The 20,194-nt window shown below is 39.8% G+C and overlaps 1 protein-coding gene across 1 annotated transcript in view; it reads left to right on the top strand.

Moving 5' to 3' along the window:
- The first annotated feature begins 261 nt into the window (after positions 1–261).
- cfap100 (cilia and flagella associated protein 100) overlaps positions 262–20,194 on the top strand; it is a 130,136-nt gene continuing 110,203 nt past the window's right edge. Inside the window, exons 1-9 of the mRNA XM_051705903.1 lie at positions 262–466; positions 589–656; positions 831–994; positions 1,229–1,309; positions 1,413–1,627; positions 1,794–1,890; positions 17,011–17,044; positions 18,078–18,232; positions 18,317–18,446. Of these exons, the coding sequence (XP_051561863.1) occupies positions 262–466; positions 589–656; positions 831–994; positions 1,229–1,309; positions 1,413–1,627; positions 1,794–1,890; positions 17,011–17,044; positions 18,078–18,232; positions 18,317–18,446 (1,149 nt within the window). The remainder of the gene's footprint in view (positions 467–588; positions 657–830; positions 995–1,228; positions 1,310–1,412; positions 1,628–1,793; positions 1,891–17,010; positions 17,045–18,077; positions 18,233–18,316; positions 18,447–20,194) is intronic.

The raw sequence follows: 20,194 nt of genomic DNA, 5'->3' as shown, positions 1-20,194 counted from the left end.
CTTATAAAGCAGTATATATAATACATTTACATATAAATTGGGAGAAAAAGGGGAAAAATCCACACAAAAATAAATAAATAAAAAAATGTAATTCAGTCAAATACCTGGAGTATTTTTAAGGGGAATACCGGCACCTGTTTTTTTCCCACTTCAAGCACTGGCTTGACGTTTCATGTTGCGAAGTGCAGTACAGTAGCTCAGAAATTAAAACATGTTAATTATCCAGCATGCATATAAAAAAGGGATAGTGAGCATCCAAACATGAAATTGTGCTCTCTGTCATGGCAGGGGCTTCAGAAAGTGTTGTCTTTACCAGTCCACGAAAAGCTGACATTTACAGGCAGAATGAGGACCAGACAAAACAGACTGAGGGAGAAACTGATAGAGGGGAAGAGTAACACACTGCTCACACATACTCAATTACAGCTCCAAGACACACCTGCATGGAGAGTATCTATGATTAATGGTAAGACACAAATACCACACCTGCCTGTATCAAATATGTAAACCCATGGCAAGTTACTCAATTTAGCCTAAAATAACCTCTGTAAGTGTTATATGTTGTTGCTGACTTTTTTTTTTTTATAGATCTTAATATTCATAATGAAAGCATGGCTAAATATATCGCTAAGAAACGTGAGCTGTTCTTACTGGAGGTAAGAAGATTTCCCTACTTAGCCAGTTAGACATTTATTCATCATCTTCTTTGATCCACAGCATATTTGTCATTTGCCATTTTGACCTGTCTTTACTTAATCTCTGTGTTTGTGTTTCCTTCTTTTCTGCTCTCTCTCTCTCTCTCTCTCTCTCTCTCTCTCTCTCTTTCTTAGTATTCACTGGCAGTAAAGAGAGGAGAGATTCAGCTACTGGAGCAGATGACTACAGAAGAAGAGAAGAAATTGATAAGAGTTGAGAAGCTCCTGAATGACGATGCCATCTTGTTTGAAGAGTTTCTAAAAGAACATGACAAGAATGCGGTGGATGCTATCAAGATGTAACATTCTTACAAACATGCATTTCTAACAAAACATTAAAAAGAAACATTTTAAAAACTGATGTAATAAAGCATAGAGTTGTATTAATATTATCATCAATGTACAGCACTAAAATAATACAAATCTTCAAAAGTTTGGATTGCAAGAAAGAAATTACATTGGCATACTTTAGGAAGGCAGAATTAGTTGCCTAGATTTATGTTGTTGTGTTAAAACCATCAAATACTTTTTAGTGCTGAACAGGAGACCAAGGTAAAGCTGGAGAAAATAGCCGAGATAAAGAAGATCACTTGCAAAATGGGGTCAATCAAAAGGTATGTACTAATCTGACAGTAATATGCTTTCTATAATTCTTTCACTCTGTTAAACCTTCCAATTTCCAAAAGAATTATTAATCTTTCTCACTCTTTCATTTAGTGACATCTCTAAGTATGAGGACATCCTGAAGGAGCATACAAAGTATAAAGAGTTTCTGATGAAGCTCTCACCCCCAGAATGGCAGGAGAAACAGAGATCTAGAAGCAGATCCCTCACTGATTTTCCTGCTGCCACAAATATTGAGAGTGATGGGAAACAGACAGAAAAATTCAAGAAGAACAGAGAGAGGAAAACAAGTCCTCCTGACAGCAGAAGTATGGCAACATAAAATGCTTCCCAAATTTACATGTTTGAGCAAAAGCAGTTACTGGTGATGCAACAAATGTAGATACACATATCATAAATCATTGTGTCATAAATTTGCTATAAATGTTTTAACAAGCTGGTTTTATTTATATATATGGTGTCAAATACATACAGGTGGAGAAAGCAGAGTGACTTGTGAACTTTCTTCCACTCGGGAGGCCAGAGTTCAATCTAGACAGGTTGTGAAGTCCAGCCATCAGAACAGCAAAATGTACATACAAACCTTGACATTGAGTGCATAGCTTTGCATATTTGCATGACTCATGATTAAATAAACACAAAAATAGTTGTCTGCACACTGAATTAAGATACAGACTATAAAAAAGGTCTAGCAAAAATGCATTATTATTATTATTTTATTTTATTTTTGTAATTAAAATTTTTATTCATTCATATGCCCATGACAGTGAAAAACTCAACACATATGTAAAGAATCAACATTTTACATTTAAACCCCACTAATACAATCCCACCCTGACCCCCAACGAACACCCCTGTGGTCCCACATAACACACACACAATCCAAAAAAATAAAATAAATAAATAAAATAATAATAAGCATACATGATTAAACTAAATTACACTCTCCACATCCCCTCCCCGAGAGTCCCCCCAAAAAACTAAATTTTTGCCCTATTTTTTAACAAATAAGTCCCTAAACCCCACCCTTCTACTTACCGCTTCCTCAAATGCAGCTACTCTCCCCATTTCCACACACCACTCCAAAAAAGAGGGTGCTCCACTTGACTTCCAACCCTTTAAAATTACTTGCCTGCCGATCATGAGACTGGTCAGAACCCAATTTTTAATGTGATTATACCCTGGGAGTTTCCGGGGACGCCATGCGAGAAGCAGACGTGTGAGACATGAGCTCTGCGAACTTTGCTAGTTTTTTTTATTATTTTCATGTTATAATCTAGTTAGATTCAATACACCCAATTACATACTTGCTCTTTGAGGTAAACATGGCAAAGAAGTCAAAATCCTCAGACTCTGGAGACATGAAAAGACACTTACGTGTTCAAGCTGAGGCCTCTGACGGGACTGCAAGACAGGGACTCGATTTGGACAGCACGTCGGTAGATGAAATTCAGTGTCAGTTGTCCAGCATGTCGGTGATGCTGACAAAGGTTCTTGCTGACTTGGAAGATCTCGCTGTAATACGTCGATCGATTATGTAGGGCTTTACTGGTTGTTTAGATCAGTGTTACTATCAGAAATAATTAATAATTATTTCTTTAGTTATTAATTAATATTTAAATTAATTAATTGAATCTAACTCATTAAAACCTCATATGAGGCTCCAGTAAATGTAGTGTGCTACGTTTAGGAGCAAGTTTGGTTATTAGCAATAATTAATAATTATCAAAGATAATTATTAATTATTAAAATCAATAGAACATTGATGAGAATCAATGTTAGCTTTTTTTTTTTTAATCCTTTAAATCAACAATTATCAAAGATAATTGTTAATTGTTAACATCGATGAAACATTAATTAAAATTAACACTAGCTTATTGATCATTCAAATTCAACAATCAAAGATAATTATCAATTATCAAAAATCAACAGAATATTAATAAGGATTAACATTGATGGGGCACCACCCTGGAATCAGGGACTAATAACCAGATAGTAAAACAGTCTCAATATTAGATTGTTTTCTTAGGAAAATCGACATCCGAAGAATATCGATTTTCGGTAAAAAAACAATGAATGAAGGCTTGAATCCGAGCACTGACATCCCGTCAGCATGACACAGGTGTATGCAAAACAAACCAAAACACTTCTCTTTGTAATATAAACAAAGTTTATTTATGCAGTAATATCAATTAATAATTAATACAATGCAGTCAATAAACTTCCGACTTACAACTACAAACTAAACAGTGATATGATTAGATATGGAAACTAAAATAATCCTATAACACATAAGGTGTGTGTGTGTGAGACAGTGTGTGTGTGTGTGTGTGTGTAAGGAGGGACGCGCACAAAATGGCAGATGTGACTCTCGTGGAGAGTATGTCACGTGAGACGTCCGGCCAGGGAATATGACCACGAATGGGGGCGAAGAGAAACAAGTCAATGGCGTCTACCAGTTACCTCGTATATCCGCTTGTACGATAGCTTAGGGACAAAGCTGGGCTTTAGCATTAAGCTATCTACGAGTCAAAAATGTGTGCCAGAATGTTTGTGAGGGTCACGTGCGTGCGTGTGTGTGTGTGTGTGTGTGTGTGTAGTACGAGAGAGAGAGAGAGAGAGAGAGAGAGAGAGAATAAAGTGACAGCCCTAAAGCCGATTTCGCGATCGTGGGAGAGAAAGCAGCTGTTAGTTTATCGCTCAGAGACGAGGTGGACGGCTCGTAAAAGTCGCGTGTTCTTTGACTCTTTAATGGATAACTCAGTTTGCCGGTTTCACCCGCGATGGCGAAAATGCACAACAGTCCAATTTGGTTGGACTACAATACAGCAAAACAAATTTGTGATAATTAATACCTTGAATATTAATAATGAGCGGACATGGCGGTCCGTAAACTGTACAAGCAAAAACCTTGAAACACAAGAATAACACACTATAATATTCTATCTCTGCACAGACATAAACCTCTTACTTGAATCACATGAGGATGCAAAATGTGTGTTCATCCGTCCTTTAAATCCGACCCGGTTCCTTGAGGCTCGTGTGATGATGGGAGGCTGTTTCCTCACTCTGTTGGCGGGCATGGCTGTTGATACTCGGCGGTCTCCTTCGGATCCATTAGAGTGTTCGGTTGAACACAGAGTAATCTCAACTCGTCCAGCGAGATGGAGATTGTATGGCCACAGTTTCAAGTCGGATGTTACTTCCTTGTGCCACGAGGTTGCACCTGAGAACAGCGATGAGCTGCATCTACACACTGCAAACAAAGTTGCTGGAAGCAAATCCCGGAAGCATTTCAGAGGTATTTCTACTCCGCATGATGTCATGGTTTGAGGGATGTTCTGTAGTGTGCCTCATCCAATAGGAGTTGAGAGTTCGATCCTTTAGTGAGCAAGGCTTCATGGGATTTGTAGTCTGTTTTGGACTCCCTTTGTTTGATTTTGGCGCGATTTTTATCAGTAAGATTTACGACTTGGTGTGTGGGGGCTGAGTTAGGTTTTACGACTGTGTAAGGCCTGCCTTTGTCTTCTATCTGAATACATGAGGCCCAACGATTACGGCGATGGAAACAAAATTCTCTGAGTTGTTTATAAGAGTGACAGAAGTTGAAAAACGAATCGATTATCTTGAGTCATCGGAAAGGGAATTAACCGCTAATCCGCCCGCAACAAAAACAGATTTAGAATTAATTTTGGAAAAACTGGAATATTTTGAAAATATGAGCCGAAGGAATAACATACGAATTGTTGGAATTCCTGAGCATGAGGAGGGCAGAGATATGGTGAAATTCCTGAACGAGCTCTTCCCGAATCTGCTCGACATAACAGGCCACAAGCTGGAAATCAAGCGAACTCACAGAGTGCCGGCTCGCAGATCTGCTGAGTGAGATAGGCCCCGATGCATTCTGGCCAAATTTCTGAGATCATCCGATTAAGATCTCGTGTTGCGCCAGGCGAGGAGCAAAGGAAAGCTTTCTTGGAAGAACCATAATATTTTCTTGTTCCCGGACTTTGCAAACTCGACAAGAGAGAAATGCGATCGGTTCAAGGAATGTAAGAAACACTTACATCAGAAAAAGATCTCGTTTGCTCTGATGTTTCCGGCCAAACTGAGAATAGAAACGAAGAATGGTTGCAAAGTATTTACTTGTCCAAAACTGGCACTCTCCTTCATAAATACATTGGAGTGAGTAAGCCATTTGATGTTTCTTATATTGGTGGACTGACTCGCGGTTCAGGGACTGTATTATCTGAGGAAGCTGGGTGCCATTTTTATTTATTTTTGCCCTGGCTCCGCCTAGCGGCTGGAGCTTGTTTTGTGGCATGACTCCAAGAAACTTTTGCATTGACGGAAGATCTTTTCTACACTGTAGTTTCCGGTCTGATTGAGAGTGGACACTATGGATGACCGCAAAATATCTACAGTGCTCACATAAAGGACGTCTTTTATAAAGTTGACGGGCTGAGAAAGTTATGGTGTATTTTTCTTTTCTTTTTTTTTTTTTTGCGGCCTCCCAGTTAGTTTGGCTCTTGATCATCCGAGGAACCGGGATGCCGGTTTTGTTTTTCATGCTGACTCCACCTAGTGGCTGGAGCTTGTTCTGTTGAATATCACTCCTTTGGAACAGCTGTGGATAAATCTGTTTGTTCTTCGTGCTTATTCCTCCTGCTGGCTGGAGTCTGTTTTGTTGAGTATTTTTGCAGGACAATGGAATGATTATGTCATCCGTTGGAATCATAACAGCTGGCTCACTGAACAGTTGTTTGTCTGTCAGAGAAAACTGAACGGCTTTATATCAGCTGGAGTTTATTTTGTGGAGGAACACACCTTCGAGATGGTTCTGTGAATTAATCTACATGTTTTTTCTGTTATTCTGCCTGTTGGCTGGGGTCTGTTTTACAAAGTATTTTCTGTTATGTAATTTTGCCTTACAAAATTTGTATAGAAGCACCGGACTTGAGCAATCCGATGGCAAAGTTGTCACGGGGGCTCTCGTAGGCACTGTCGTGTGCGGGGTTAATGCATACGTTTTTCTTTTATCTGTATGTTTTTTTCGGGGGGAAGTTCAGGGTTTGATTGTTGCATTAATGGGGAATGTGGTCTGTATAATCTTGTTTTTGACACACAATTTAATTATTTCTATTATATCAAAATGTCAAATGTTAATATGAGTGTACTATTTCTCTCCACATGGTAAATCGGTTGGGGCACCCCATAAAAAGAAGGAAGGTTATTTCTTTTCTTAAACGTAAGAAATATGATATTGTGTTTCTTCAAGAAACACATCTTTCCCCGCAGGAAGCTGAAAAATTTGGGAAGATATGGGGTGGACATGTCTTCTTTAATGCTGGCTCAAGTAAAAGCAAGGGAGTCATTATATTGGTAAATAAACATCTACAATTCAAATTTCTCAAACAGATTAAAGATAAATTAGGAAGAGTCATTATTGTTTTAGCTGAAATTCAGGGGCAAAGGTTGATTTTGGCTAATATTTATGCACCTAACGCTGATGATCAGGGCTTTTTTATAGATCTTGAAGGGATGTTGCAAGCTGCTGGCACCCCTCATGATATAATATTGGGAGGAGACTTTAATCTTTTGATGGACTCAGTCCTTGATCATAGTGAAGCAAAAGTGTGTAAGCCCCCTAGAGCAACAGTGAGACTTCACAAGATGTGTAAAAATCTTGGTCTTGCGGATATTTGGCGACTTTTGAACCCATCTGGGAGGGACTATACATTTTTTTCATCAGTCCATAAGATTTATTCTAGAATAGACTTATTTTTGATATCGAAGTCCCTCATTTCATCTGTTGCAGATTGCTCAATTGGAAACATCTTAGTCTCAGATCACGCCCTGATGAGTTTGGAGATGTTGCCATATACAGAGAAAAAGAAATCATATAGCTGGTGCTTTAATATGTCCCTGTTGCAAAATCCTGAATTCCAACAGATGTTAAAGACTGAAATCAATGTTTATATGGAGACCAACTGGTCCTCAGTATCCTCTGTGGGCATGGCTTGGGAGGCACTTAAGGCAGTTCTTAGGGGTCGGATCATACAGTATGCCTCATTCACCAAAAAATCCAAAGCACGAGAACTCGTGGAGTTGGAAGAGAATATTAAAAGTGCAGAGGCAGAGCTGAAGCGCAGAATGTCGTCTGATGGCCTCAGAGAATTGACTAGACTGAAATACAGATATAATGCTATTTTGTCACGGAAAGTGGAGTTTTGGTTATTTAGGGCAAGACAGTCATACTTTGAGTCAGGAGACAAAGCAGGGAAGGTTTTGGCTAGATATATAAAGCAGAGAGAGTCTTTTTCTACGATTCCCTCAGTGAAATCTGCTGGTGGTGAAATATTTACCTCGGCCACTGATATTAATAATGCTTTTAAAGAATTCTATATTGATCTTTATAGTTCTACGTCTTCGTCTACTGATGAAGATATTAGAAACTTTGTGGAACCATTAAAACTTCCTAAACTGATGACTGAGCAAAGAAATTGTCTTGATTCTGAGATAAACTCGGAGGAGCTTGATGAGGTAATTAAGGCTTTACTTACTGGCAAGTCTCCGGGGCCAGATGGTTTTGCTGCTGAATTTTTTAGATCTTATGCTACAGAACTGGCTCCACTTTTGCTAGAAGTTTATACAGAATCATTAAAGAACGGAAAGCTTCTTCCAACCATGACACAAGCCTGGATCAGTCTGATTCTTAAAAAGGACAAAGATCCAAGCGAGTGTAAAAGTTACCGTCCAATTTCCCTGATCCAAATGATCCAAAGTTATGACATCACTTATACATATAGATCAGGTGGGGTTTATTCGGGGCCGTAGCTCTTCTGATAACATTAGGCATCTCATCAATATCATGTGGTCAGTGGCGAATGATCTGTCTCCGGTCGCTGCCATCTCACTTGATGCCGAAAAGGCGTTTGATATGGTAGAATGGGATTATCTATTTAAGGTTTTGGAAATATACAGGTTCGGGAGTACGTTTATTGGATGGATTAAGTTACTTTATAGACACCCAGTAGTGGCGGTACAAACAAATGGACTAATTTCAGATTATTTTACTTTGGAGAGGGGGACATCTACAGGGAGAGACTGTAGCAGGTAGTTACATTTTGGAATGCAATTAATTTTAATAACATTAACCTTCCCAATCATTGATAAATGTAATGAAGCCCACCTGCCCACATCACTCGAAAACCTTTTTATTAAAGGGTCAAAATCAACACTAACCAAATCAGACAAATTTGCTGGGAATAAAATCCCCAAATACTTAATGCCCTGTTTGGGCCACTGGAAGGCGCCCGGCTGGAAAGCCGTTACTGGACAGTAGGCTGTCAGAGCCAAAGCTTTGGATTTAGACCAATTTACTTTGTATCCTGAGAACTTGGAAAAAGAATTAATAATTCTGTGGAGGCAAGGCATAGATCTAGTAGGTTCAGAGACAAATAATAAAATATCATCTGCGTAAAGCAGAAGCTTATGCGCCACACCTCCCACAACCACCCCTGCAAAATCATACTCCTTTCTTATCGCGGCTGCTAATGGTTCCAGGGCAAGACAGAACAATAAAGGGGAAAGAGGGCAACCCTGCCGAGTGCCCCTATCCAGAGTAAAATAATCTGAAATTAATCCATTTGTTTGTACCGCTGCTACAGGGTGTCTATAAAGTAACTTATTCCAACCAATAAATGTACTCCTGAACCCATACATTTCCAAAATCTTAAAAAGATAATCCCATTCTACCATATCAAATGCCTTTTCGGCATCAAGTGAGATGGCAGCGACCGGAGACTGATCATTCGCTACTGACCACATGATATTGATGAGACACCTGATGTTATCAGAAGAGCTACGGCCCCGAATAAACCCCACCTGATCTATATGTATAAGAGATTTACGGACTCAAGATGGCGCCGAGTATGGCTGCAGCGTTGCGAGCTCCGACACAACATAGCAATGGTTTGTTTGTTTTGTTTACAATTCTTATGTTTTTTGTCTTGGATGTTGTCTGCCTTATTGTCTACAACAGACAAACACTTTTGGACATTTGTTCAGCGATCTCACACCGAAAACTGGACTTCACATTCCTCAATGCCGACCCGCTGTTTACAAACACGCAAGCGGAGCCCTTTGTCTTGGCAGCACGGCCGCGGAAACGCAGGAATTAAAGGGGAAACAGAGCCGGCGTTCTCATCAGAGTAAGACGCCGCGCAAATCGACCCCCGCTACCCACTATTCTACTGGCAAATGTTCAGTCTCTGGATAACAAGCTCTGCGAGCTGAAAGCGCAGATCTCTTTCCAACGAGAGATGAGGGACTGCTGCATTATCTGCCTTACGGAAACTTGGATGTCTGCGGAGATTCCAGACTCAGCCATTGAACCCGCGGGGTTCTCCATGCTCCGAGCGGACAGAGCGAAAGACCTCTCAGGTAAAACTAGAGGAGGTGGTGTATGTTTTATGATCAACAAATCCTGGTGTGATCAGAGGAACATACATTCCATCAAGTCTTTCTGTTCTCCTGATCTGGAATTTCTTATGCTTCTGTGTCGACCATTCTGGCTACCGAGGGAATTCACAGCGGTCATTATCACTGCTGTGTACATTCCCCCACAAGCCGACACAGACCGGGCACTCAAGGAACTGTATGGGAGTATAAGTGAGCAGGAAACCGCGCACCCTGAGGCCGCGTTCATTGTGACCGGGGACTTTAATAAAGCCAGTTTAAAATCAGTCACACCAAAATATCACCAGCACATTAGTTTCAACACACGAGGGGACCGGGTTTTGGATCATTGCTACTCTCCGTTCCGGGATGGCTACAAATCCCTCCCCCGCCCACCATTTGGCAAATCGGACCACTCTTCCATTCTGCTTCTGCCCGCTTACAGGCAGAAATTGAAACAGGAAGCACCCACCCTCAGAACGATCCAGTGCTGGTCGGACCAATCAGACTCTACGCTACAAGACTGTTTTGATCGCACGGACTGGGAGATGTTCCGGTCCGCCTCTGATGACGACATCGAGCTTTACGCTGATAGCGTAATGTGTTTCATCAGAACGTGTGTAGAGGAAGTGATTCCGACCAGAACTGTGCGAATCTATCCGAATCAGAAGCCGTGGATCAATAGCGATGTTCGCGCGGCACTTAATGTGCGGACCTCCGCTTTTAATTCCGGGAACGCGGAGGAGCATAAACAAGCCAGTTATGCCCTCCGAAAAACTATCAAAACAGCAAAACGCCAGTACAGGAGCAAGATTGAAGGACAGTTTAACACCACCAACTCTAGAAGCATGTGGCAGGGAATTAACATCATCACGGACTTTAAAGGGAATAACAACTCCGCCATGAACACCGCTGCCTCTCTACCGGATGAGCTAAATACTTTTTATGCTCGTTTCGAGGGAAATAACACCGACCTCGCGGAGAGAGCTCTCGCGGCTGAAGCTACAGAGGTTAGTTCACTCTCCGTCTCTGTAGCGGATGTAACCCGATCCTTCCGACGGGTGAATATCCGCAAAGCCGCGGGTCCAGACGGCATTCCGGGCCGCGTCATCAGAGCGTGCGCGAACCAGCTGGCTGGTGTTTTTACGGACATTTTCAACCTTTCCCTCTCTTTGTCTGTAGTCCCCACATGCTTTAAAACATCCACCATTGTGCCTGTTCCAAAACAATCAAAAATAACGTGTTTAAATGACTGGCGTCCTGTTGCTCTGACCCCCATCATCAGCAAATGTTTTGAGAGACTAATCAGAGATTACATCTGCTCTGTATTACCACTCAATCTTGACCCGCTGCAGTTTGCATACTGCAACAACCGCTCCACTGATAATGCCATTGCATCTACAATACACACTGCTCTCTCCCACCTGGAAAAAAGAACACTTATGTGAGAATGTTGTTTGTAGACTACAGCTCAGCATTCAACACCATAGTGCCCTCCAAGCTAGATGAGAAACTCCGGGCTCTGGGCTTAAACAGCTCGCTGTGCAGCTGGATCCTGGACTTCCTGTCAAGCAGACGCCAGGTGGTTAGAATAGGCAGCAACATCTCCTCATCACTGACCCTCAACACTGGAGCCCCACAGGGCTGTGTTCTCAGCCCACTACTGTATTCCCTGTACACACATGACTGTGTGGCAACACATAACTCCAATGCCATCATTAAGTTTGCTGATGACACGACGGTGGTAGGTCTGATCACTGACAATGATGAAACAGCCTACAGAGAGGAGGTGCACACTCTGACACACTGGTGTCAGGAGCACAACCTCTCCCTCAACGTCAGTAAGACAAAGGAGCTTGTGGTGGACTTCAGAAGAAAAGACAGAGAACACAGTCCAATCACCATCAATGGAGCACCAGTGGAGAGAGTCAGCAGCTTCAAGTTCCTGGGTGTCCACATCACTGAGGAACTCACATGGTCCGTCCACACTGAAGTCGTTGTGAAGAAGGCTCATCAGCGCCTCTTCTTCCTGAGACGGCTGAGGAAGTTTGGAATGAACCGCCACAACCTCACACGGTTCTACACCTGCACTGTGGAGAGCATCCTGACTGGCTGTATCTCCGCCTGGTACGGCAATAGCACCGCCCACAACCGCAAAGCCCTGCAAAGGGTGGTGCGAACTGCCAAACACATCATCGGAGGTGAGCTTCCCTCCCTCCAGGAAATATATACAAGGCAGTGTGTGAAAAAAGCTCGGAGGATCATCAGAGACTCCAGCCACCCGAGCCATGGGCTGTTCTCACTGCTACCATCAGGTAGGCGGTATCGCAGCATCAGGACCCGCACCAGCCGACTCCATGACAGCTTCTTCCCCCAAGCAATCAGACTTCTGAACTCTTGATCTCCCACGATCAAAATACATCAGCCCTGCACTTTATTACTCTTTTATCTCACACCGGACTGTCATAAATTATATTACTGTTATTATATTATGTCTCTCTTAACAACTGACTATCAACCGACAGCCTGAATGTCAATACAGTACAATACTGTACATTCTATATATATATATATATATATATATATATATATATATATATATACTTTTTTTATATATATTTTAATTTTTAATTTTTATTGAATAATGTGTATCTATATAGTATCTATATAGTAAAAAACAAAAAAACAAAAACAGCATATTGTATACTGTACAGTGTATGTTATTATTTGTATATTGTTGAGTGTAATTATGTGTATAACAGATGTTTAAATTGTGTTGTGTTAATTTGATGTTTTAAGTTGTGTAATTATGTATAACAGATGTTTAAATTGTGTTGTGTTAATTTGATGTTATTGTAAATTGGTATATGTCTCATCACTGTCACGACTGCTATGTTGATCGGAACTGCACCCAAGAATTTCACACACCATTGCACTTGTGTATATGGCTGTGTGACAATAAAGTGATTTGATTTGATTTGATTTGATGTCATAACCTTACTTAATCGGTTAGCCAGAATTTTGACAATATTTTAACATCTAGTTGTATCAGGGAGATTGGATGGTAACTTTTACACTCACTTGGATCTTTGTCCTTTTTAAGAATCAGACTGATCCGGGCTTGTGTCATGGTTGGAGGAAGCTTTACATTCTTTAATGATTCAGTATAAACTTCTAACAAAATTGGAGCCAGTTCTGTAGCATAGGATCTAAAAAAGTCTGCGGCAAAACCAACTGTCCCCGGAGCCTTGCCAGTAGGTAGGGACATACCTCGTCAAGCTCCTCCAAGGTTATCTCAGAATCAAGAGAGTTTTTTTGCTCAATCGTCAGTTTAGGAAGATCTAATGGTTCCACAAAGTTTCTAATATCTTCATCAGTAGACAAAGACATGGAACTATAAAGATCAAGATAGAACTCTTTAAAGGCATTATTAATATCAATGGCTGAGGTAAAAATTTCACCACCAGCAGATTTCACTGAGGGAATGATAGAAAGAGACTCTCTCTGCTTTATATATCTAGCCAAAAGCTTCCCTGCTTTGTCACCCAACTCAAAGTATGACTGTCTTGCCCTGAATAACCAAAACTCCACTTTCTGTGACAAAATAGTATTATATCTATATTTCATCTATATTTCGGGTCAATTCTCTGAGGCCATCAGCTGACATACGGTGCTTCAGCTCTGCCTCTGCACTTTTAATATTCTCTTCCAACTCCACAAGTTCTCGTGCTTTGGATTTTTTGATGAATGAGGCATACTGTATGATCCGACCCCTAAGAACCGCCTTAAGTGCCTCCCAAGCCACACTCACAGAGGATACTGAGGACCAGTTTGTCTCCATATAAACATTGATTTCAGACTTTAACATTTGTTGGAAATCAGGTTTTTGCAAAAGGGACACATTAAGGCACCAACTATATGATTTCTTTTTCTCTGTATATGGCAACACCTCTAAACTCACCAGGGCATGATCTGAGACTAAGATATTTCCAATTGAGCAATCAACAACAGATGAAATGAGGGATTTGGATAGCAAAAAAAAAAAAAAAATTTATTCTAGAATAAATCTTATGGACTGATGAAAAAAAATTATAGTCCCTACCAGATGGGTTCAAAAGTTTCCAAATATCCATAAGACCAAGATTTTTACACATCCTGTGACGCGTCAATGTTGCTCTAGGGGGTTTACACACTTTTGCTTCACTGTGATCAAGGACTGAGTCCATCAAAATATTAAAGTCTCCTCCCAATATTATATCATGAGGGGTGCCAGCGGTTTGCAACATCCCTTCAAGATCTATAAAAAAGCCCTGATTATCAGCGTTAGGTGCGTAAATATTAGCCAAAATCAACCTTTGCCCTTGAATTTCAGCTAAAACAATAATGACTCTCCCTAATTTATCTTTAGTCTGTTTGAGACATTTGAATTGTAGATGTTTATTAATCAATATAATGACTCCCTTGCTCTTACTTATGCCAGCACTAAAAAAAACATGTCCACACCATATCTTCCCAAATTTTTCAACTTCCTGCGGGGAGAGATGTGTTTCTTGAAGAAACACAATATCATATTTCTTACGTTTAAGAAAAGTAATAACCTACCTTCTTTTTATGGGGTGCCCCAACCCATTTACATTCCATGTGGAAAGAGATAGTACACTCATATTACCATTTGACATTTTGATATAGTAGAAAAAATTAATTGTGTGTCAAAAACAAAATTATACAGACCACATTCCCCATTAGTGAAACAATCAAACCCCGAACTTCCCCCCGAACAAAACAAACAGAAAAAAGAAAAACATGTGCATTAACCCCGCGCACAAAAGCGCCAACCGGCGACAATCCCTCTAAATTCAAAAAGGTCCATGAACACCCACGAGCCCCCACGACAACTTTGCCATCGGATTACTCAATTTTGCTTCACAAATTACATAACAGAAAATACTTTGTAAAATAAACCCCAGCCAATAGGAAGAATGAACACAAAGAATGTGTAGATTTATTCACAGAACTGTCTCAAAGGTGTGATCTTCCACAAAACAAATTCCAGCTGATATAAAACCGATCAGATTCCTCGGACAGACAAACGAATTTTCAGTGAGCCGGCTTTTATGAGTTCAGTGGATGACATAATCATTCCAATGTCCGGTAAAAACACTCAACAAAACAAACTCCAGCCAGCAGGAGGAATAAGCACGAAGAACAAACAGATTAATTCACAGCTGTTCCAAAGGAGTGTTATTCAATAGAACAAGCTCCAGCCGCTAGGCGGAACCAATGCAAAAAGAAACAAAACCGGCATCCCGGTTCCCCGGATGGTGGAGTCAATTCACTCGGAGGCCGCATAAAAGTATATACCATGACTTACACAATCTGTCAACTTTATAAAAGACATCCTTTGTGTGAGCATGTAGATATTTTGCGGTCATCCATAGTGTCCACTCTCAAACTGGCCGGGAACTTCAATGCAAATGTAATCTTTCGTCAATGCAGAAGTTTCTTTAAGGAAAAGTGTTATTCACAAAACAAACTCAAACCAAAATGACGCCCAGCTTCTTCAGAAGCCAGAGTAAGTACAGCAAGTCGACCCACTCACATGAGAAACACCCAATGGTTTACTCACCCATTGATTCAACAAAAGACATTGCCTGATTGGGACATGTAAATACTTTGTGACCGTCCTTCGTTTCTACTCTCAGTTTGGCCGGAAACATCAGAGCAAAAGTGATCTTTCGCTGATGTAAGAGTTTCTTACATTCCTTGAACCGATCGCGTTTCTCTCTTGTCGAACTCGCAAAGTCCGGGAACAAGAAAATATTATGGTTCTTCCAAGAGAGGTTCCCTTTGCTCCTCGCCTGGCACAACACAAGATCTTTATCGGATGATCTCAGAAATCTGGCCTCTATGAGCTCACTCGATTTCTAGCTTGTGGCCTGTTATGTCGAGCAGACTCGGGAAAAGCTCGTCTAGGAATTTCACCATATCTCTGCCATCCTCATGCTCAGGAATTCCAACAATTCGAACGTTATTCCTGCGGCTTCTATTCTCAAGATCTTCAAGCTTTTCAAGGAGATATTCCAAATCAACTTTGGTCACGGGCGGATTAGTGGTTAATTCCCTCTCCGAAGACTTCAGACAATCAATTCGTCTCTCAACATCAGTCACTCTTGTAACTAACTCAGATAATTTTAAAATCGATCGATGTATTACAGCAAGATCCTCCAAGTCAGCAAGAACCTTCGTCAACATCACCGACATGTTGGACAAATGACACTGGATCACCCCTCCCGCCGCGCCATCCAAATCGAGTCCCTGGTCTGTAGGCCTGTCGGGGCTTTCATCTTGAACACGTAAGTGTCTTTTAATGTCTCCAGAGCCGGAGGATTTTGACTTCTTTGCCATGTTTTGCCTCAAAGAGCAAATTTGGTATCAAATTTCACCAGATTATAACATGAAAATAATTAAATTTTGCAAAGTGCTCAGAGCTCGTCGCTCATGTCTGCTTCTTACATGGCGTCACGTGACCCCCCAAAATGCATTATTTATTACGTTTTACATTTGCATGGTGAAAAAGTGCAAAGTGCAAGTGAATTAAAACCCAGACCAACAGGAGTAAACTTTTCAGCACATCATTTTCTTCAGTTCTCTCTGTGGGTCTGTGTGAGGATCTGTGGGTCTGCTTCCCACAGACCTCATGTAAGGAGAAACATTGAAATGAGCTGAGTATTTAGCAGCCATTGCTTTCTCAGATCAGCTCAGGCTGAATTTAAGCTTTGACAACTTTTATTCCACTGAATTTTAAACACGCTGTCAACAGTAATCTTCAGAATTTGTGTTTCCTGTCTCTGAAAATGTCTGGACTTTTAAATATTTTTCCAAACACAAATTTTATTGGAGTTTCGGAAACTAGGGAGTATTGAAGAAAGCGATGTGCTGAAACTTTTACTCCTGTTGGTCTGGCTTTTAATTCACTTGCACTTTGTACTTTTTCACCATGCAAATATAAAACTTAATAAGTAATATATTTTTGCTAGACCTTTTTTCTAGTCTGTATCTTAATTTAGTGTGCAGACAGCAATTTTATTTTTTTTTTTTTTTATTTTTTTTTTGACAAGTTCTTTGGCTTCTCACACCTGAAGTAATACAAGTGAGACAATGCAAGTCTGAACACAACAATACCCTCTACTTTACATGACTCATGATTAATAATGGTTTGTTTTCATTGTAGAGCTGCATTTGGGACTGACAGCTCAGATAACAAGGTCAATATTCACTTTTAGATGGATTGCTGAACCATCTAAATTAAGCATCCTTTTAAAGGGGAGAGTGGGGTAAGATGTCGCACCCTCAGTCTAGCAAACTGCACAATTTTTGTTACATGACCATGTATTTAAAAAGGGCCCACCATATAGCTGCCTGTGATTAAGTGGAGCACATAAGACAAGTTATAAACATGGTTTTGCATGTCAAAGTAAATTCTTTGCAGGGCAGGTAAAGAAGCTTTATGTCAAGCAAATTTATTCTGTTCTAAAATTTTAGAAATATTGATGATAACAGTTTTTCCCCCCTAAACTGTAGCAGTGAGGTACATTGTGTTGGTTGCTTAACTAATAGTCATAGTAATATTTGCCTTCAAATGCAGAAAATACTATTCCAACTACTATTACAAGTACAATTACAATATTTTACTTAGCCTTTATTTTCTTTGGACAGTTGAGAGAAAAAGACAGGAAGGTTGAGGGAGAAAGGGGGTTTGGGATCAGGACATGACCCAGTCCAGACTCAAACGTAGATCCCCATGAACCAAAAGTTCTTACATTTCTTGAGTACCACCCACTGCACCATGGTGCTGACTGTATATTTGCTTAATGTAAATTGTTCACAGATTCCATATTCCATTTACCCCTTTGACATGTCACAGCCTGCAGCCCACTAACCAGTTTTTCACTGGACCACTTTTTTTTGGGGGGGGGGAATTATATTTCTATAGCCCTATGTTATAGACACTTTCTTCTAATTTCATTTGATAGCAAATATTGTGAAATACAATTAGGTTTATTCATTTTATCTCCATCTCATTTCTCATTGCCTAGAGAACAACTGAAGTATAAAATGGCACAGCTTACACCACTTTCCCCTATACTCTTATAATTCATTATTCATTAATGTTTATCCACTTATTTATATTTATAGTAATGTGTGTAAAATTTTGCTTCTGATGTTCACTTTTATGTTTTATATTAACCTGAATCCATTTATTTGAAATGGCCACCGGGCTGTGATGCTTTAATTTAGGAGGACCCAGAGCTGTTCTTCACTGATCCTCAGGAGTTGCTGAACCTGATAACTGAGCTAGAGGAGCAAAATATTTCCCTCATCCAAAACTCCAAAGAGAGAGAAGAGGCTTTGGAGGAGTTCAGAAAGTCTGCCGAGTTGACTTGCAAAAACATGTGTGAACTTGCCTGCCTACAACATAGCTTGTATGTAGACTAATTGCCTTAGATGCATGCTCATGTTTGTTTGTGTATATGTAGGGAGTCTGAGACAAAGCAGCTGAAACAGCATATTGATATCATGACTGACACCATTCAGAGGGAGAAAACAGCAGAGCTGGAACTGAGATCCAGACTTCTCAGCTTTAGAAAGTACAAACTGGAGGACCAGGTGGGAAAAATATATTTGGTCTTTTTCCTCCCTTATGTTATTTTGCCATTTTCTTTGTAAACTTCCTTAATTGCAAACTTTGTAAGATGTTTATAGCAATTCTGACTTGAGATGAGATCCAGGCACTTTACTAGATCTCTCTCTCTCTCTGCCAGAATATTTCCTAAACCAGTCAACACCTTGTCATGTTAACTATTCTACAAGCCCATGAGGCAGGCAGAGACAGGGCTGGAGGAGAGAGATGAAGTGATGGTAAAAATTAGCAGAGTATATTGAATAATCTTAGTTGTGTCTTTCTCAGTGCTCAGTCTGACTTTGTCTGACCAACACACATTCAACAAGTGTTATTATACTAAGTAAAAACAATGGAAAATGGACTACTTGCACAACTGCTTCTGCATTTTACTTAGTGCTTAGTCCTCAGGCGTTTCCGGTAGCAACGTTTAGCGCATGCAGAAATTTATTAATGGAAAGGCATATTATTACTACTTTTTAGGGCTGTCATTTGAATATAACAATGAATATTGCTTTTGGCATTAACATGACTGATCTCAAATTTTCAATTTGCCCTCTAAATATATTTGTATTCCTTTCCAAATGTTCACTCAGCTCCTGAATAATAAATCATTTTATTCAATGGTGATATCATACCTGTTGAGCTTCAGCAATAACTAAATTCCACCATACAACTATTGCAAATGACTTTTCTTTTGTTAAATGTCCCATATGGATTTGATTTATAAAACAAACCGTTCTCTTACTCTGTCCAGTTTTAAAAAAATCACACAGTACAGAATGAAGCCGGTTTAATGTCAAATTGAATAAATATGTTAACGGCGCAAAAATAAATTTAATGACATGAATCATATTTAATTAATTTCATACATTATAACTCGTTATCTTTGGCAGTTTCACTACTTTTTGTACGTTTGAATGTGAATGTTATTTAAATTTTAATATAGAAATTTAGACGACAATGTACTATCAAATGCACAGTATAAATTCTTAAACTGTAGACTAAAACCACAGAAAATAATTGTTTTAACTGAATTAACTGCATGTAAATGAATTAAAATAATTAACTGTATTAACAATTAACTGTTTTATTTACTGAAATTAAATTTAACAATTAACATGCCCCTGAAGCATTAGGATAAGCTATCAAATGTTTTGCTGCAGGGCTAACGTTTGCTACTTTACAGATAAGGAAAAAACTGATCATCATCTATCCCAATAAATCTGTAACATGCTAATTCCATCTTAGTCCAGGATAAATTGCACACCTGTTTTAACACTGAAAAGAAAATCTGTGACACAAAATAAAATAAAAATCAGTATTGGTCTGGTGAAACAGAGGTGGCAGCTGGTGAAACAGAGATGGCAGCAACGATGCGCTGCATTGACTAGATTAATCTTGCCAAATATCGAGAACAGCAATAGCTAACAAAAAACACAATGATGACTGCCACTAAAACATTAGACCTAATATTTTTTATTTATTTTTTATATTAACATTTTATTGATTCAAAAACAGGATTAAACAAACAGAACATACACACACAGAATCAAATTATATCAAATGATATGTCCCTCCTCTTGAACACCCTCTAACACCTCACTGAGCACACTCTAAACTGACCCATTTCTTGTCATATGCATCCGAACTGCCAAGCCGTCTATACGACATCCCTTCAAATGACGCTACCTTGCCCAATTCGGTGCACCATTCATAAAAAGAGGGAGTGCCT

The sequence above is a fragment of the Myxocyprinus asiaticus genome, chromosome 9 (genome assembly GCF_019703515.2).
Source record: "Myxocyprinus asiaticus isolate MX2 ecotype Aquarium Trade chromosome 9, UBuf_Myxa_2, whole genome shotgun sequence".
In the NCBI taxonomy this organism is placed as follows: domain Eukaryota; kingdom Metazoa; phylum Chordata; class Actinopteri; order Cypriniformes; family Catostomidae; genus Myxocyprinus; species Myxocyprinus asiaticus.
This window is presented reverse-complemented; position numbering and strand designations above follow the sequence as displayed.